At 45.8% G+C, this 17,668-nt stretch overlaps 1 protein-coding gene across 1 annotated transcript; it reads left to right on the forward strand.

The window, feature by feature from the left end:
- Nucleotides 1–1,714: 1,714 nt before the first annotated feature.
- Nucleotides 1,715–17,457, forward strand: GSG1L2 (GSG1 like 2). The gene is given in 11 exon segments (XM_058559447.1): nucleotides 1,715–1,728; nucleotides 1,840–1,862; nucleotides 1,865–1,927; nucleotides 1,930–2,037; nucleotides 8,648–8,721; nucleotides 10,554–10,578; nucleotides 11,598–11,669; nucleotides 12,501–12,572; nucleotides 15,777–15,887; nucleotides 17,208–17,285; nucleotides 17,288–17,457. Coding segments are annotated over 11 exon segments (810 nt in total).
- The last annotated feature ends 211 nt before the right edge of the window (nucleotides 17,458–17,668 follow it).

The following is a 17,668-nucleotide window of genomic DNA, read 5'->3' on the forward strand; positions in this document are numbered from 1 at the left end:
AAATCCTTGGAAATCTTAAAAACCCCACGTGCCAAGATTTTAAACCTTAGCAGTAAAATGTTCATAATGAACAAAATCCCCCAAAATGAACTCTTATAATGATCTGCTGTCTGGAATCAACGTGGTCATCTCTTTGGGACAGCAGAGAGTGGGATGAAGCTACAGAGAGAGAGAAAATTGCCCAAGTGATGGGCTCTGAGCCTTTTGATACAGCTGTAAAGCTATTCTGGGACTGCACGTTAAAGATTATCTTCCAAGTTGCATGCTGGTAAAGAAAATGCCTGTTTGGTAAGAATATTCTATCTAATCTCTATGAACTTTTTCTTAAAGTATCCTTCTTCTAACAGGACGGAGTTGGGGCCACACACAACTTCCCCATCCATTGGATAGGTGCCATCTAGTGATAAAACACGGTAGCTCCTCATCCCACGGGACTGGGCGGCCAACCACAACAAATGCACTGGGCTCACGACTACTGGCAGCTCGTAGCACAGTGCCTCGGGCTTCGCCGGCAGGAAAGTACAGAGGGAGTGATCTTAACCCAGGAGCACTGCCTTGTTCTCCCACCAGCCCAGGCTGGTAGATTCTCGATTATAGCTGGGAGTCTTCAGGAGGTGTCTAACATGTAATCAAGACCCTGTGTGTTTCAAATGCTACGTGGAATCCTCTGCTACTCTCCTGCCTCACTGCTTCACCACTGTCCTCTGCAAAGGGGGGCACTGTCACCACCCCTGCAGTGCCCCTCTTTGGCAAGGACAGGACAGAGGGTGCCACGGGCTCTGCCTGCCAGCTTTTGAGGCCCCAGGATGGTGCTGAATTCTGCACCCGTGTGGGATGCATGCCTCTCTCCCCTATTCTGCACAGCACTTGGGCCCTGAAGCAGCCCACCTGTACCTCAAGTCTCTCAGTGTCCTTAGAGCAGGAAGTCGTCCTCGGCAACCCCTCTCACCGAAAGGGCTGGGCAGGGAACAGGCCAGGCAGGCCTCGCTATTACCTGTTTCTGGAATCTGACACTGAGGACCTTGCTCAATGCAAAGGGCAAGGGTGAGGCAGTCTCACCCAGACACCCATCCCAACCGCCCCGGTCTTCAGTCAAAAAACACGACAGCCAAAAGGGGGAAACAACCCAAGTGCCCGTTGACAAATGAATGGATCGACAAAAAGTGGTACATCCGCACAATGGGATATTATTCAGCCTTTAAGAGGAATGAAATTCTGACACACACTGCAACATGGATGAACCTTGAGGACGTTATGCTAAGTGAAATAAGCCAGTCACAAAAACACAAATTCCGCTTATACCTGGAGTGATCAAATTCATAGAGACAGAAAGTAGAATGGTGGTTGCCAGGGGCTGGGGTGGGGGGAATGAGGAGTTATTGCTAATGGGGACAGAGTTTCAGTTTTGAAAGATCAAAAGAGTCCTAGAGATTGGTTGCACAATGTGAATGTACTTAACTGTGCACTTAAAAATGGTTAAGATGATAAATTTTCTATTATATATATTTCATCACAATTTAAAAAAAAAACAAAACACCTTCCTGCACATCTACATCCTGAGGAGGACTGACGGGCAGACACTGTTGAGAGAACAAGTCCCAGCTCTGTCCTTTCTCATGCGGCCTCCTCAGGCCACAGGCACTCACATGGACGCCACACATTGGAGTGCACCCAGGTTCGCGGGGGATGTGAGAGGAGACTGTAAGGATGCCAGATGGCAGAGCTGGGGTGGGGGGGTTTCCATAACGAGGCTGGGCTGCGGCGATGCTCAACCCGCCGCCGCACACCTCATTCAGCGGCAGATAGGGCCAGGCGGCAGCGGGTGTGAGGGGACCGGAGAGTGGCAAAGCCGCCGCACCAGGACCACCAGGAGGGCTGTTCTGCATTCACTTCAGCAGGGGCAGCACTGGGGGTGGCAGGAGGGACAGCAGGAGCAGGCTGTCCTGTCCATCTGGGAGAAGGGGGACGACAAGTTCATCCGGTGCAGGTTACCCCTGGGGCTCAGGCAGTCCTGCCAGCAGAGCCTCAGCAGCACAGGTGAGCACGGCTGCAGGCTCTGGGGGTGACAGATGCAGGACAGCGGCCATGAGCAGGAGCTCTGGAGCCCGGCTGCCTGGGCTTGAGTCCAAGCTCTGCCACTGACTGCTTGTGTCTCCTTGAGCAAGTCTCTTCCCCTGTTGGAGCCTCAGTTTTCTCGTCTATAAAATAGCAACCATAGCAGGACTTGTTTCCTAGAGTTATTATAAAGATTAAATGACTGAGTTCACATAAGGCACTTGCAACAGAGCCTGGTTTATTAAATATTAGCTTTTACCATTTGCTAGTGTCACCCAGTCCCTGGAGAACCAGAAGTGGCCCCACCCAACTCTAAACTGCATCCCTGCCCCTTTTTTTTTTTTTTTGGTGAGGAAGATTGGCCATGAGCTAACATCTGTTGCCAATCTTCCTCTACTTTGTATATGGGACACCACCACAGCATGGCTTGATGAGTGGTGTGTAGGTCTGCACCTAGGATCCGAACCCGTGAACCCCGAGCCACCAAAGCAGAGTGTGTGAACTTAACCCCTAAGCCTCTGGGCCAGCCCATCATCCTTGCACTTTTAAGAGGTCATGGGATGGTTCTCTTAGAAAACAGACGTTTATCACCACCAGGGGCAAGGGAACCCCCTTTAGGAGCACTTACCAGAAGTAAAACCTTTAACAAGTTAGACCTTTATCTCAGCCAATCCTTAAAATAACCCTGCAAAGTAGATCCTGTTCCCCCAGCTCACAAATGAGGAAACTGAGGCTCAGAGAGCAAGTCGCATAGCTGGTAAGCCCGTTCCCTTTCCCACCACGATACTCAGCCCCAATTCGTCAACATCCTTTGAACTTCCGTGGGTTTGGCAGGGTGGTTGTGAGGGGAATGGAGAAGGAAGAGGAGAGAGAAAAGGGAAGGGAAGGGTTAGGATTTGAAGCACATATTTCAGAAAAGTGTGTTTTTACCTCATAAGGAACTGAGGAGGAAGGAATTGGACTCCTGCAAACCCAAGCCCTTGCTCAGGGCCAGGATTCCTTTCCTCCTGGGAAAGCATGGTGGAAAGGAGAGGACTCCCCCACTCATCCCTATTTCTCTCCTGACTCAGGCTTATTACATTAAATTTCTTGTACAGCTTTTTACTTTTCCTGGAGTTTCTAATTGCCTTTTCTTTTCCCATACTCGTAGCACTAGTTGTTCACTCCTGAGGTCTAAGTAAAAGCCAAGAAGAAGAAACCCTCTGAGACACTGCCTGCTCTCCCCATCCCTGCCCCAGTGGTGGCCACAGAGGGGCAGTGCTGAGCCTCGCCCTCCCGCGTGTCCAGGTCAGTGCCTGTGGCCTTTGCTTTAAGGGTGGTGCAGACGCTGCGGAAGTACCTAGAGCTAAGGCTACTGGAGGGGCTTCCCCACTCCTCCTCTCTAGGGAGTGCAGCTATCTTCCTATAAGTCCGCTCTCTACCCTCACGGACAGACACAGCAGGCTCATGATCCTGCATCTTAGAGGGTCCCCAAGACAGTCTCAGATTTTGGTTTGGAAAATATGGTCACATAGCAGTGTACAAATTGCTTGGGAACTTCCACTCCCTTTCCAAATCATCTGAGGACTGCCTACCTCTGTTTTCATAGCTACGTATAAACATCACGCTAATTATCAAATGTTGGTGTGCATCACAATCACCTGGGGAATTTGTAAAAATTCGGGTGCCCAGCCCTAGAGACTCTCATTCAGTAGGTCTAGGATGGGGTCTAGAAGTCTATATTCCTTTTTTTTTTTTTAATATTCAACCAAGGTAATATTTACACATAGATAAGAAATCAAATCATTTTGAAAGGCTTATAACATTCCCCTGCCACTTCCTGCTCCATAACCTAATCCTACCCTTCAGGGGAAACCACTTTTAACTCAGTTATTTCTTCTGGTGTTTGCCTCCATGTTTCCAAAAAATATGCTGCTGTTGGTATGTCTTCATGTTAGACATTATCTATTGACTTCATCATAATAGATAACAACACATCTCTCACATACGACATCCCACATCTGCTCTGCCCTCTTCCTAATATAGTTATGTTGCTGTTTTATTCGAATCAGTAAGCCAATAATTTACTTAGACTATATAAATATTGTTCATCAGCGAATCAAGGAGGGTGCTATCATTACGTTAAATTTCTTATATAGCTTTTTGCTTTTCCTAGAGTTTCTAATTGCCTTTTCTTTTCCCATCCTCATAGGACTAGTTTTTTATTCCCCTCAACTCTTTTTTCTATCTGATGTTATCCGTATTTCTAATAAGTGCCCCTGGTGATTACAACACACACCAAAGTCAAAGAAGCATGACACAGGGTACAACAAAGCCCTCCAAAAAGAGGGGACTCAGAGCAGTGTGGAATGAATTCACTAACAACCATTTCCATGTCATGCAAAGGGCTAGGCGAGTGAGGGGATACAAAGGTGAGTAGTGAGAACCGAGATAAAATTAAAACAAGGAAAAATATGATAATGGTTATAACAAAGACACATACGATATGGGAATGGAAAGGAGGAAGAAGTTATTTTATTTCATTTTATATATACAACTCTGGGCATGGTGAAGGCTGTGTAAAGGAGGTGGCCACTGTGTCAGGCCTCAAAGCAGGAGTGTGATTTTAATAGATGGAGATTAGGGCCGAGGACATTCCAGACAGGCAGAAGGGAAGTGAGCAAAGGTCTGCAGAAGGCAAGACAGCCCAGGTATTTGCATCAGAACACAAGGCAGGGGAGAAGAGGAAACCCCGTTACAGAAGAACTTAACTCACATGGCTCTTCAATGTCACCTGAAACACAAAGTCACAGTCACTCCAGGACAAGAAACTGAGCAAGACAATGTTTCCTAGAAAGAAAAAGCCTAATTGGAGAAAATTAGAAGTGTTACCCTGTGTAATGTTGGGGGAGGTGGGGCCATAGTAGAACCTGAACTTGAGGACAAGAGTTCAAAAATTAGGTGGATGCGAGCTGTGTCCCCAGTGACTAGGGGACACGAGAAAGGGCTCTGCTCGGGCTGGGCTTGAGGAAAGGGTGAACTGGAGATCTCATCTTTTAAGTGATATCAAAGCCACAAGATTCAGGGAAGACCAGAACAGCTGCAAGCTGTCTATGCAGACAGCCTGTGCCTCACTTTTAAACACTACGCAGGTAGATGTTATAAATTGTCCCCAGGCTTTCTGATAAAAAATTCTTGCCCAGGTGGAAGGAGGGGGCCTTTTCAACCTAAAACAGAGGCCAAAAGCACAGTTAAAGGGCTGTGTAAGGATCTTTCAGGCTCCTTCTTCTAGAGACCAGGGGTCCCCTTGGCACTGTTGCCAACACACTACACACACACACACACACACACACACACACACACACATACACACACACACCACATTCTCATGGATCACACCACTGAAAGGTTTGTCATATATTGTCAGGAACACACGCTGAATTCTAAGGAGGGTTGATATTCTCAATGACTCATGGACAAAGCCAAGTAGAAATAACGAATGTATTTCTTGATCACTTTCTGATTTATGCACATCTTATACTCTTGATGTCAAGACAGAAAGAGAATTTAACAGGTACCTTGCTGTGTTTTCTCAAAGATTACTCCACAGAGATACTTTTTGAGATACTCTTTGTAAAATTAAATATGAAGAATTTTGATAGTCAAACAAATTTGGAAAATGTTGCATATTTCATTTTCTTCTTGGAAATTTACAATGCACATTAGCATATTAAAACCTCTGAGAAGTCCCACAATAAGGAAAGCTGTTTACTATCACATTTCCCACTGTTTCTCAAAATCAGTTGACCATAGAATAAAATGTCTGTGTACAATAAGGATTAATACTCCGTGAGACTAGTGTTTGGTGGAACATTCTTTGGAAAAGGCTGACCTAGAACAACAGAGTCATTTTACAGATGGGAAAACTGAGTTCTAGAGGCAGAAGTACCCACTGGTGATGGTACAGCTAGATACTGGTAGAGGTCAACATGGAACTCAAATTTCTTACCTCTTAGCCCAGACTTTCCCTGTTACCCCACAATACCCAAAATTAACCGGAGGGCAATTATCTTCTAATTATCAATGAACAAGTTTGTGTCCATCAATCTGAATAACCTCTGTTCACATTCTTATATATTTCCTAATATAAGAAGGTCATCCAGGAAACCAGGGTTTCCAAATATTGTCATCTCTTTATTAAGAAGGAGGAAAGGGGGACATTTTCCCCAGAACTCCCTTTTCCCTCAGAGAAACGTTATCACCTTCATGAGTTGCAAGATGCTCCTAAAGCGAACGGTTTAGAATTAAATTTTTGTGAGACAATAACTAAAATAATACCAAACATATAAGGGAATAAAACAAAAGGTATACATCAGAGATCACAAATGCCTTCGGTAGGTGATAACAAAAGCCAATGATGCAGGGCTAGCCAGAACGCCAATGACCTCGAAATCTCATCCCCAGCTAGAGGGGGCAGCCCCTTGCTCAGCTCAGCTTTATGGTCATGTGGGCTTGTGAGCTCAATGTTGTCAGATCCTCTGATTTTTCAGAGGAAGTAAGATATCTGGATTTCCATGTGAAATTTCCCAATTTTAAAGTATCTTGAAAACATTGCATAGGCCCATGAAAGCATGTCTGCAGCAGAATATGGCCTGGGGCCCCCATTTGGAGATGACTCCACACACACGTGTGCTATTTAGTCTAACTTATCACAAGTGCCTGGGAGACTTAGAGCATAAGAAAGGAAAGAATTACAGTGGAGGCGTATGGGAAGGGTCAGAAGGGTGAGGGGAGCTAAGGAGTAAGGACTCCAGGCTGGGGAGGATGCTCCTGGGCCCTGAACAAGCCCAGGAAAGGAACCTCAGGGTGTCCAACCGCCCCCAGCTTTGCTGCCCCCAAGGCTTCACTGGATATTTCCCTTCTGAATCAGCTTGGTCTCCGTCCCCCTAAAAGTTGACCCTCCCAGGGAGCCCTTACCTGCAATGCTATTTCAGGACATCCTCTACCCAAGTCACCTCAAATAGCTCTGCACTTTCTTCCTGATGCCTCAAATTCCTCTACAGGGAGACGGCACCTCTGATTCCACACTCTGAGATGAAGATTGGAAATGAAAAGTCCAGGTTGAGGCAGCGCTTAGACGAAATGTACTTTTCCTAAGGTGAATCGATTAGTCAACAAAAGGTGTTGCTTTCCAAGTCTATGCTGTTCTGCTAAACTCAAAAAGTTCAAGGACAGAGGTGCGCCCCCTTAGGGGTGGGGGTTGGGGGGAACAGCAGATGGGGGATGCCAGAGTCAAGCGCCAAGGGCCTGGACGCTGTTCCCTGGGTGGCTTGCTACAGCACTTGGCTGGCAAAGCGCAGTTGAGCTATGTAACACCCGCCTCTCTGGCTTCACGGGATTTATAAAGATTTCTCCTTTTAATCCCCCTGGCCTTATTCAAAAGGAACACCATTTTTGAGGATTCATATTAATCAAGAGATCACTGTGGTCCGACTCTTTTGGCCCAGGCGACTCTCACCCTTCTAAGCTGTTGTGAGTTCTCTTAATCTCCTTGGCTGGCCTCCACCTGCTCTTCGCCCTGCCCCTGGCTCTGTACCTGGCCTCCTCTTTATTCCTGTGAAAGGCAGCCCCCTTCAGAAGACAAGACAGATCCTTGGTCCTCTGTGCACTAGGTACAAAGACAGCAGGTGGTGACGTAGAGGAATGTCCTGGGTCTCAGATGGGAAAACCCAGTTTCAATTCCTGACTTTACCAGCCCGCTCGAGGTTGGCCTCCAAATCCGTGAAATATGGAGATTTCTACTTGCCTTTATCAATAATTAAACACACAAAAAGTTGTAAGGCAGTTCACAAAATACTTTCACAACTTTCTCATCAGAGGACTTTTATTATACCCATTTTGCAGATGAAGAAAGCGAGGCTGAATGGTCAAGAAACCTCCTATGATTACTGACTGTGGCAGAACCAGGCACAGAAGCCAGGCCTTTTGGATTTAAATGTCACATTGTGTCCATGATGTCCATCTGCTGTTCTCGCTGCAGGCCTGACTCACGGGTTGTGAGGATCTGATGAGACAGTGTGAAAAAAGTGCCGCGCCTGCCCCAATGTGCTCTGCGAGAGGGCAGGGGGTGAGTGTGGAGACTTCTCCAATGTTATGGGGACCTCCCTGGTAGAACTGGGGGGACTCAGATGCATTTTTGCTGCTGTGACCATAATACCGCCACTGGTGCCCAAATCAGAGAATCAACCAGGAAAAACGTCCAATTGCATCAACCCAAAGTTGACTTAATTAAAATGCTGTAGAGGCCACTGCGGCTAGAGATGAGCAGATGGGTCCTGATGCTGCTGCCCTCAGCCCCAGGCTGTGTAAACACCCTCCTTAGGGCCACTTGTTGTGGACGGTTATGTGATAGATGAATCCCTGATGCATATTCAAGTCAGAAAGCGTCCCAGCAGAGCAGCTCAACCACGTGGCTGTATCATAACCCCAGACTTTGTCACTGTTCTTCCTGTAGCCCAGCAGCAGCAGTGCAGAAGCGCGAAGGAATGAGGCCCAAGGGCACTTGGAGTTTAAGGGGCACAAGCACGCAAATCTGAAGGTTTATGGCCTTTAGGCCTGTACCGCCAACAGCCTGCACCTGCTCATACACGTGGTCCTTCCCACGAGAGCCTGCGGGGGGGGGGGCAGGTGAATGCTGGCTTGTGCTATGGAAGCAAAAGCGTGGGCTCTGTGTCAGGAGGTCAGGTTGATGAAGGGAGGACATAAAAGCAGAGGAATGCAGACTTGCTGCAGGAAACAGGGAGCCGTTGTAAGTTCTTGAATAGGAAAGTTACCTGAAATTTTCTCTTCTATAAAAGAAAAATATTTTCTGAGGTCTAACTTACCCCAAACTTACTTCTGTCCCCAAGAACTTCCAGAAAAGTTAGATGATGGTGATCTTTGCCTTTGGGGTACTTACAGTCTAGGAATAAATAATGATTCATGCTAACCATATGCAAAAAGGCCCCAATAGAACTCATTTTATTCCAATAAGGTTTAAGTGCATATTAACTGTGAGAGAAGCTTTCCTATCTATTATCTCATTTAACCTGCAAAGCAAGGCTAATGTGGGGACTTTTGAATCGATTTTAGAGATAAGAAAGCCATTCGTTTGAAGAGTCAGTGATCTATGCCCCCTAGCTTTTGCATCTTACTCTGTTTTAGCTCCTACCAGCCCAGACTGGGAGCAGCTCCCTGTCTGCTCCTGAGGGCATCCTCGCTTCCCCTGGCACCTTCTCTACTGTCCACTGGATTGGCATTAAATCAGTGATGTGGTGGGACCACACTGGGCTGGGCCTCTGCTGGCCTGAGTGCTAATGCTGAGTGCTAATGCCTCTACCTGCGCTGTCTTGTTTAGACCCACTTGTCTAAACCGTGCAGGGAAGAACCAGGTGATTTCCCAGGCCCTCCCTCCCACGCTGCAGTCTGTGATTCTATTTGCGGCTGAAGTGCTAATGGAGAGAGACTGGGGCCACCTCCCACCTGGGACAGGACCCCAGAGGGTGAATTGCTATGGTCTCAATCCTCCATCTGGCACACCCAAATCAGAATTTGATTGCATTCATACACCAAGTGGATATTCACGGACTTAGCTCTTTCAAGGGAACTACACATGTAAGGCAACAACACAAGCTCTTCCAGCCAATGTGTGCAATGTGACAGAGATACTCACAGGCTAAACACCCCACAGGAGCACAAAATGAGTCTGGGGGTGGGTTTTGCCCAGTACCTGGTGCACACACACTAACTCCTCCTTTTCCATTCACACTCCAGAAGGCATGATGGAATGCAAGTAACAGATATAGTTCTGAATCTGCTCTAATTCATTTAAAAAAATCATTACAAACTTTGTTACTTTCCCTCCAACCAGAAACAAATTATTTGAGACATATCATAATGGATGCTGTTCTAGAAACTAAGAACCACTGGTCTAAGGCTCACAGTCAGTCCAGATAGGCTAGGTTATGCTGCAATAACAAACAATCCCCAAATCCCAGTGGCTTAAACCAAAAAATCCATTTCTAGCTCATTCTGTATGTACTTTTCAGGTCAGCAAGGAATGTCTCCTCACTTAGCCATTCAGGGATGCAGGCTGATGGAGATTCCATCTGGACATGTGCTCCTATGATCACAGAGGCAAGAGAATAAGAACTGGGTAGACAGTTGTGGACATTGGCTCTTAAAGCTTCTGACCAAAAGTGACCCCCTCCCGTCCACTCCCAATTCACTGGCCAGAGAAAGTCATACGGCCAGGCCTGGGTCCAGGAGGGCGGGACTGTATCATGCTCCCCCCGGGAGAGGCACCAGATGTCTGTGAACAATAATGATAAAGCCGCCTGTCTCACTCCCCAATCCCTGTTCACAATGACCTGAGATACACTTAAGGGGCTAGAAACACCGTCTCCCCCTGATTGTCAAGGTCAACCCTACTGATCAGTACAGTCTCTCTATCTTCTAGGTGAGATTGTGGCATTTTCCAGAGTATGACACCAGCTGAAGAACAAAGTCACCATCTCACTCATGTTCTGTCCACCAGCTCTCCTCACAATTTGGACAATTTTTATTGTTTTTGTTGGGGTGGGGGAAAAGATGAGAGGGTTATTTATGGTTTTTCCTTGAAGTCAAGCTCAAAAGCTAGAACCACTGGTTCTCTTCATGTGCCCTGTAGTCAGCGGTGCTGGAAAATGTTAACTAACTTTGCAGGGGTGAGGGGAAGCCCTGACTGGTAGCGTTTGCCACTTCCCGTAGTGTAAATACTCCCACCACAGCCAATTTCAAGCTGTCGATGCCAAGTGAATGCAGAGCTGGGAAGAGATGAGCTCTGGAACATCACTGCCTTTTTCTTTTCTACAACTCTCATCAAATTTGTAATTGCGTTCTTAGTATCTGTTTTCCAGGCCAGAATATAGGTTTTGTGAGGCATGGATCACATCCGTTTCATTCATTGCTGTGTCCCCAGCACCTAACTTACCTTATAGGAAGACTTCTACAAATATTAGTTTCCCTTCCTGTGCCCTCTATCCATTCCCTTCCACATCCAGCACTGTTCCTTGAAGCCGCAGGCAGGATCCCGTCCAGAGAGTAAATAATTGGCTCACACAGAAACAAATGAAGCTTTGGTATCTCTAGCCAGGGCTCTCAAACTCTCAGACTCCTCTGCCCCCTGCTTAAGTTTGTGCATCTTCTTCTTTAAAAAGACAAAGATAATGTCTTCTAGTGGAATCAAAACAACACGTCAACTTTTGAACTGGGGATTGGAGACTCCTAGTTTCTCTCACGTCCCCACATCACAGTTTTGCTTAGTTTTTTCCATCCCAGCTAAGGACAATCTTTGCAAACTGCTCTTTCAAGCTCTAGGGAGCCCCCTTTTATTGCCAGTTTTCCAAGATTCAGCAGAGGTATCTGTGGTTTTCACCCAGTGGTGTTTGGTTTTTATTTTTTGTTTTAGAAGTGAACTAAATCAAACATTGTAGTACTTCTGAATTCTAAATGCCCAGCGTCTCTCTCATCCCTACATTTTACAGGTGTTTTGTGGCTGTCCATCGGGACTGAGGCCCTGAATATCCTTCGTATGTTGACAAGTTGTCTTGACATGAGTACAGCCATGTTTGGCCATTCCATTGACTTACAGCCACCAGCACACAAAGAAATATAAAGCTGCTTTCCGTGTGGTAGGAACTGGCCTTTCTCCTGGGAACTGGCATCTCTCCCACAGAGAGAGTTGCAATTTGTAACATTTCAAGGTTCTTTGGGCATCATAGCTTGGGGCAGACTGGCAATCTGTGCCGGGTTGGGACAATAACCAGGAGGCTCAGTGCATGTATGCCACTGATAACCATTTGTGCATGGGAACACTGAATACTTACTCTATAAACTCTGTAACTGCTTACTCTGGAAATTACTGATGCTACATAAACTGCTGGAAACTGAGGCCTAATGAGAGTCTCACCTGTGGAGGGGACGCCTTGCCCAGGACCTCTGATGATGGAATTCCCGCCCAGCAGTGTCAATTGAAAGGACTTTCCCCGGCAGTGGGGCATGGATGTTGTGAGTAACCGATCTGATGTGTTTTCTTTTTGGTCAACCTGGTGTTTCTCTTTTCGGTTGATTTGTGTCATTTCCCTTCAGTCGATTTGAGTGCTTCCCTTTCCGATCCATCCGATGTTTTTCCCTCTTATCATATGATCTATTCGAATCTGCTGCTATCTCAGTCGATTTGAGTGTTTCCCTTTTCGATCGAGCTGGTGTTTTTTCCCTCGTATTATTTGACCTATTTGGGTCTGTTTGCGGACTATCGCCTTTACTCTCCTCTATATAATAAAATATACCTTCAATCCATTTGTTTGGAGTGGAAAGTTTCTTTTACGACTCCGATCAAATCCCCTGAATCTTTCAAAACACAAGTGCCATCTTCCTGGTCTGCACAGTGAGATATCACAGCTCTGGCTTCCACTGGCTCAAGGAGGATGCCTCCGTAGCCGTCCCCTTGGTGCTTGCAGGTATTCTCCAAGCATCATTAGAACAGGCAAATTCCCCACGGCCGGCCCCAGAGGGAATGGCAAAAGTGTCAGTGGCCAGTTCAGCAGGACAGCTGGACTACTTCCCTTTGGGGGAAGCAATGATGCTTTGGGTGACTGATGAAAAGAAAGGGGATAGACGCAGATGGAGAATAAAATTTATCAGTGTGTCTTTATCACAACCCTGGGAAGGGGGTACCTGCTCTAAGAACAGAAATTGCCCCATTTAGTACAGTGGTTAGGCATGAGTCTATGAAGAATTCCTGCCTGGGTTCAAATCTCTGTTACTTAATGGCTATGTGACTCTGGGCAAGTTACTTACCTTCTCTAAACTAGCTGTCTCAAAAGGCTATGGTGATGACTAAGAATGCGCCTAGTATATAGCAAGTACGCAACAAATGATAGCTGGTTAAAAATTATTATCCAAGTTTGGGGTGAATATCCCATAAGAATAAAGAACTCCTTTTTTTGGTCTTACGTCTGTGTTCTCCAAGCAACTTTTAGAGCAACTACATTTGGTCTCCTAAGTGAGCCATTCCACCAGGAAAAGAACCCTGAACAATTGACTTCTTTCCCTTCTCTGGCTGGATACACAGGGCTCTGTTAGGTTAATAGCGTGTTAGTCCAGTTGGTAGATCACTTCTGTGCTTGATAAATGTAATGCATCTCTCCCAAGTCTTATCATCAGTGAGTAGAATGATAAAATCCAATTTCTGGATCTTCACAGCAAAGAAGCAGGCCATGGACTCTTGGAGACTCCTCCCAGGCCCTGGCACCCCCCAAGGTCCTCCCTGATCAAGAGTAGGCCTCCTTTATCCATTCTATATACACAGTGGAATACTACTCAGCCATAAGAAACGATGAAATCCAGCCATTTGTGACAACATGGATGGACATTGAGGGTATTATGCAAAGTGAAATAAGTCAGAGGGAGAAGGTCAAATACCGTATGATTTCCCTCATTAAGTAGTAGATAATAACAACAACAAACAAACACATAGAGACAGAGATTGGATCGGTGGTTACCAGAGGGGAAGGGGGGAGGGAGGAGGGCGAAAGGGATAATTAGGCACATGTGTGTGGTGATGGGTTGTAGTTAATATTTGGGTGGTGAACATGATGTAATCTATGCAGAAATAGAAGTATAATGACGTACACCTGAAACTTATACAATGTTATAAACCAGTGTTACTGCAATAAACAAAAAATAAAATAAAATAAACAAAATTAAAAAAAAAAGAGTAGGCCTCCTTCTGGATGTGTCTTCAGTTTCAACTGTGTGAATGCAACGCGAGGTGGAATGTTTAAGGATTTATAAGTGCAAGTACATCATAAGGACTTTAGACATTCCCATGAATATATAAATAATTGCGCCCACCAATTAAAACTAATTTCTGACCACTGAAGCCAATCTCCAGTTGGCCACTGCCTGCTATGTCTATAAATTAAATTAAATTTATTAAATTAAAATATATGTGTAATTGCAGCCCCTGAAAAAGAAAGACAAAACAATAAAATAACTAATATTTAAAAGTAAAATTCAAGGAAACTTTCTTGAACAAAAGACCAAAATCTATACATAGAAAGCTCCCTCCAAATACCTAGAAAAATTGGCACAGTACATTCAAGTCCTAGACATAGCCTACTAAAACTATTATAGGAAAAAAAAATCCTCTGGGTCACCAGGCCAAAAGACCAAGTCACTTACAAAGGAAAGAAAATCACATTGACAACCGACTCAGTTCCCACTGATTATTGCCCCCTGAGTCTAGTGTAGCCAGAGCATATTCAGATTTTTATGGAAAGTATCCCAGTTTTTATGTGTTAGCAAACAATCCACATTAAAAAGAATAACAAGACAGAACACTGTAAAGTATGGCTTCAGGCCAAATACAGCTCAGAGATCCCTCATCTGTGCTGGGAAAGAGAGGATGTAACCTTGGTGCCTCTGAGCATAGGGACACAGGGGCAGGATAAAATGGAAAGAGGTTGTCATGGGAGGAATGACAAGGCAAAGGAACACAAACCGCTGTGTGGTTCAGGACCGTTAGAAATTAGTGGACAGTCACGCATCACTTAACAATAGGGATACGTCCTGAGAAATGCATCGTTAGGCGATTTCGCCATTATGCAAACATCATAGAGTGTACTGAAAGGGAACAAAGTTTGCCCCCTTAAAATGTGTCTCTTTAACATGAGGATCGTTGTAGCCTGATTATTTTTAAGAAACAAAAGACTCAGAAAGTTTTTCTTGTTACCTCCCCTTTAACTGCCTAAAAGAATTCAGATTAAAAAACTTGTCTCAGGGGCCAGCCTGGTGGTGTAGTGGTTAAGTTCGCACACTCTGCTTTGGCGGCCCGGGGTTTGCAGATTCAGATCCTGGGCGGGGACCTACACACCACTTGTCAAGCCATGCTGTGGCAGCGTCCCACATACAAAATAGAGGAAGATTGGCACAGATGTTAGCTTAGGACAATCTTCCTCACCAAAAAAAAAATCACCAACAACAAAAACCTCTCTCAGGAAGCAAGCTATCACCTTAGCGTAACATATGAACTAGGTGGTAGACAGGGGGGAAGCTAGAAAAGCCTGTTTGTTGGGCTCCCCTCTGTGTTCTTCCATTTCTGTGTGGCCAAACACTTGTTTTCCAAACATTTGCTTTTTTTCACCTACCTGCGAATTGCCTTCCTTCCCTTTGAAGTCCCTGACTCTCTCCACCCCCAACATCTTCTTTTGTCTTTAGCTGAGGATGGTATTTAATGTGAGGGCTTCAGACATTTTGGTGAATTACTCAGTTTTCGTGAGTTTCTTCCATGTATACATGCTATTAGACTTTTGTCTGTTTTCCTCCTGTTAATCTATCTCATATCAATTCAACTCTTAGACCAGCCAGAAGAACCTAGAAGGGCAGAGAAATTTCTTCCTCCCTTACAGTACTTATACAAACCTAGACGGTCTAGCCTACTTCACACCTAGGCTGTATGGTGCTAATCTTATGGGACCACCATCACGTATGCAGTCCCTTGTTGACCAAAATGTCATTATGCAGCGCATGGCTGTATATGTGAGACATGAAGGCCGCTTGGAAGGGCTCAAGAGGGATGCTAGTGGGCTCCTTACATCCAACTCATGCAAGACAGAGAAACTACGTTCTTAACCGTGGCTCACAAAGACTTCCCTGTGGAGGGTTCCTTGGCACGGTGGCCACCATGACATACACAACCATTTTTCAAATCACTGTGAACCTTGGACCAGAAGATTGGAGGCCTCAGACTAGGGACTAGGGCTGGTCGTACTGGTGAGTTGCTGGCCAGGGTGCCCCAGCTCTGGTGGAGCAGCAGGGATGCACGCGGGTTTTAGAGGACCATTGACCTTGGTCATAGCTCTGCCACCTACTACTCTCGTGACTTTGGATTAGTTCCTTAACCTTTCTGTAGCCCGATTTCCTCATCTGCAAAGTGATGATATCCATCTCAAATGTTTTTATAGGCATTTAAAGAGAATATGTTTCTAAAATGCTCGGCACAGAGTAAAGTCCTCAAGAAATGCAGACATTGTTATTATTACATTCTTAAACACAGCTTCAGGGGAAATGTCCTGAGCTATAACTCCTAAATACTTCAATGGAAGAGACTCAGCCCCTGTTCCTAACGGAAAGACAAGGCCATGACATAGAAGTTCTGTCTCTAACAGAAAGACTCAGCCACGTCCTATAATACTGCAGGGGTTCTCTTTGATATGGACCTCGAAGCATAGCTCCATCTTAAAAATATATGTACATATACTTACATTTTCATCCCGTATAACAAACTCTTATGTTACTTTCCTCTTTGTAAAATAAATAACACACTCAGGGCTCACTCCCTCATCCTACTCTTCCAGGGTTTGGTGAACACATGTGTGTTGCTGTTATCCATAAGCTTCTTCATTGTCAAGTCACATTTAAGGAGACTGGAAGCTCTGGAGTGGGGGGGGACTTAGGTACTTGTAGGTGATTGGACGTGGAGCCATCTGTTTTACTTGGGAATTCCACCTTACGGACACATACGCAAATGTCAGCGTGTAGAGGTTCTCCCTCAGCAACCACTCTGCTGGGTTCTGCGAAAGATGAAAAGTGTAGACCCTCATCTCAGAAGGCAATAGGCTTCCAGAGGATAAGGATACACAAATAACAATGCCCAACGCCAGAGTCCTGGGTTAGAGCCAACAACAATAACAAAAAGTAACACTCACATTCAGCAGATACCAAGCTGAGTTCTTCCCAGGCAGTAACTCATGGAATGCCTCACAACCACACTGTGCACAGTGTTACTGTTATTCCAGTTTTGCAAATGAGGAAACTGATACAGAGAGGTGAAGTCACCAGCTCAAGGTTGCGTAGTTAATAAGAGACAGGTGCAAACTCCCAGTGCAAACTCAGCACAGTGACTCCAGAATCAGTTCTTTTAGCCATCAGGCTACAACAACACATTGGCTGGTCTCTGGGATGGATTTGAGATCCAAAATTGAGGTCCAAATTAGGTAGACCCAGGAGCTGGTGTTTCACCAGACTGCCCCCAGCAGGGCGCCCTGGAATCACAGCCCTGCGCCCTTTCCTAACTGTGCCTTTCGTTGACCGCCTCGCCTGGGGTTCTTTTACCCGCTGCGTGGCTGTGTCCATCGTGGTCATGAGCAGGTACACAGCGGCCCACCTGGAATCACAGAGAGGCAGAGGGTACAGAAGAGCAGTCGGCACTCCCAACACGACTTCCCGGAACCCAAGGCTTCAGAAAGTGTTTGAAGCTGCTCCCAGCCCTCTGGGCATGCCTTTGTGAGTATATCTGAGCACCTGCCACCAGGTGCCCCAGGCAAGCTGTCCCGGTGTTAGCCAGCGCTCGTGGCTGCCAGATCTGCACAGGCAGATAAGCCAGGCACTTACTTCCACAATGAACATCTCTGAGGTGGGCTTCAGAGCCGCAGTCCAGGTAAACCTTGCACCCACCATCTCACCCCTTCACTAAACACCTTTGGCTTCAGCCTCTGATTCCTGTTAAAATGCCAGTATCTTTAAGTGAGATAACATTTACAGAAGATATCAA

This window comes from Diceros bicornis, chromosome 18, assembly GCF_020826845.1.
Source record: "Diceros bicornis minor isolate mBicDic1 chromosome 18, mDicBic1.mat.cur, whole genome shotgun sequence".
Classification (NCBI taxonomy): Eukaryota; Metazoa; Chordata; class Mammalia; order Perissodactyla; family Rhinocerotidae; genus Diceros; species Diceros bicornis.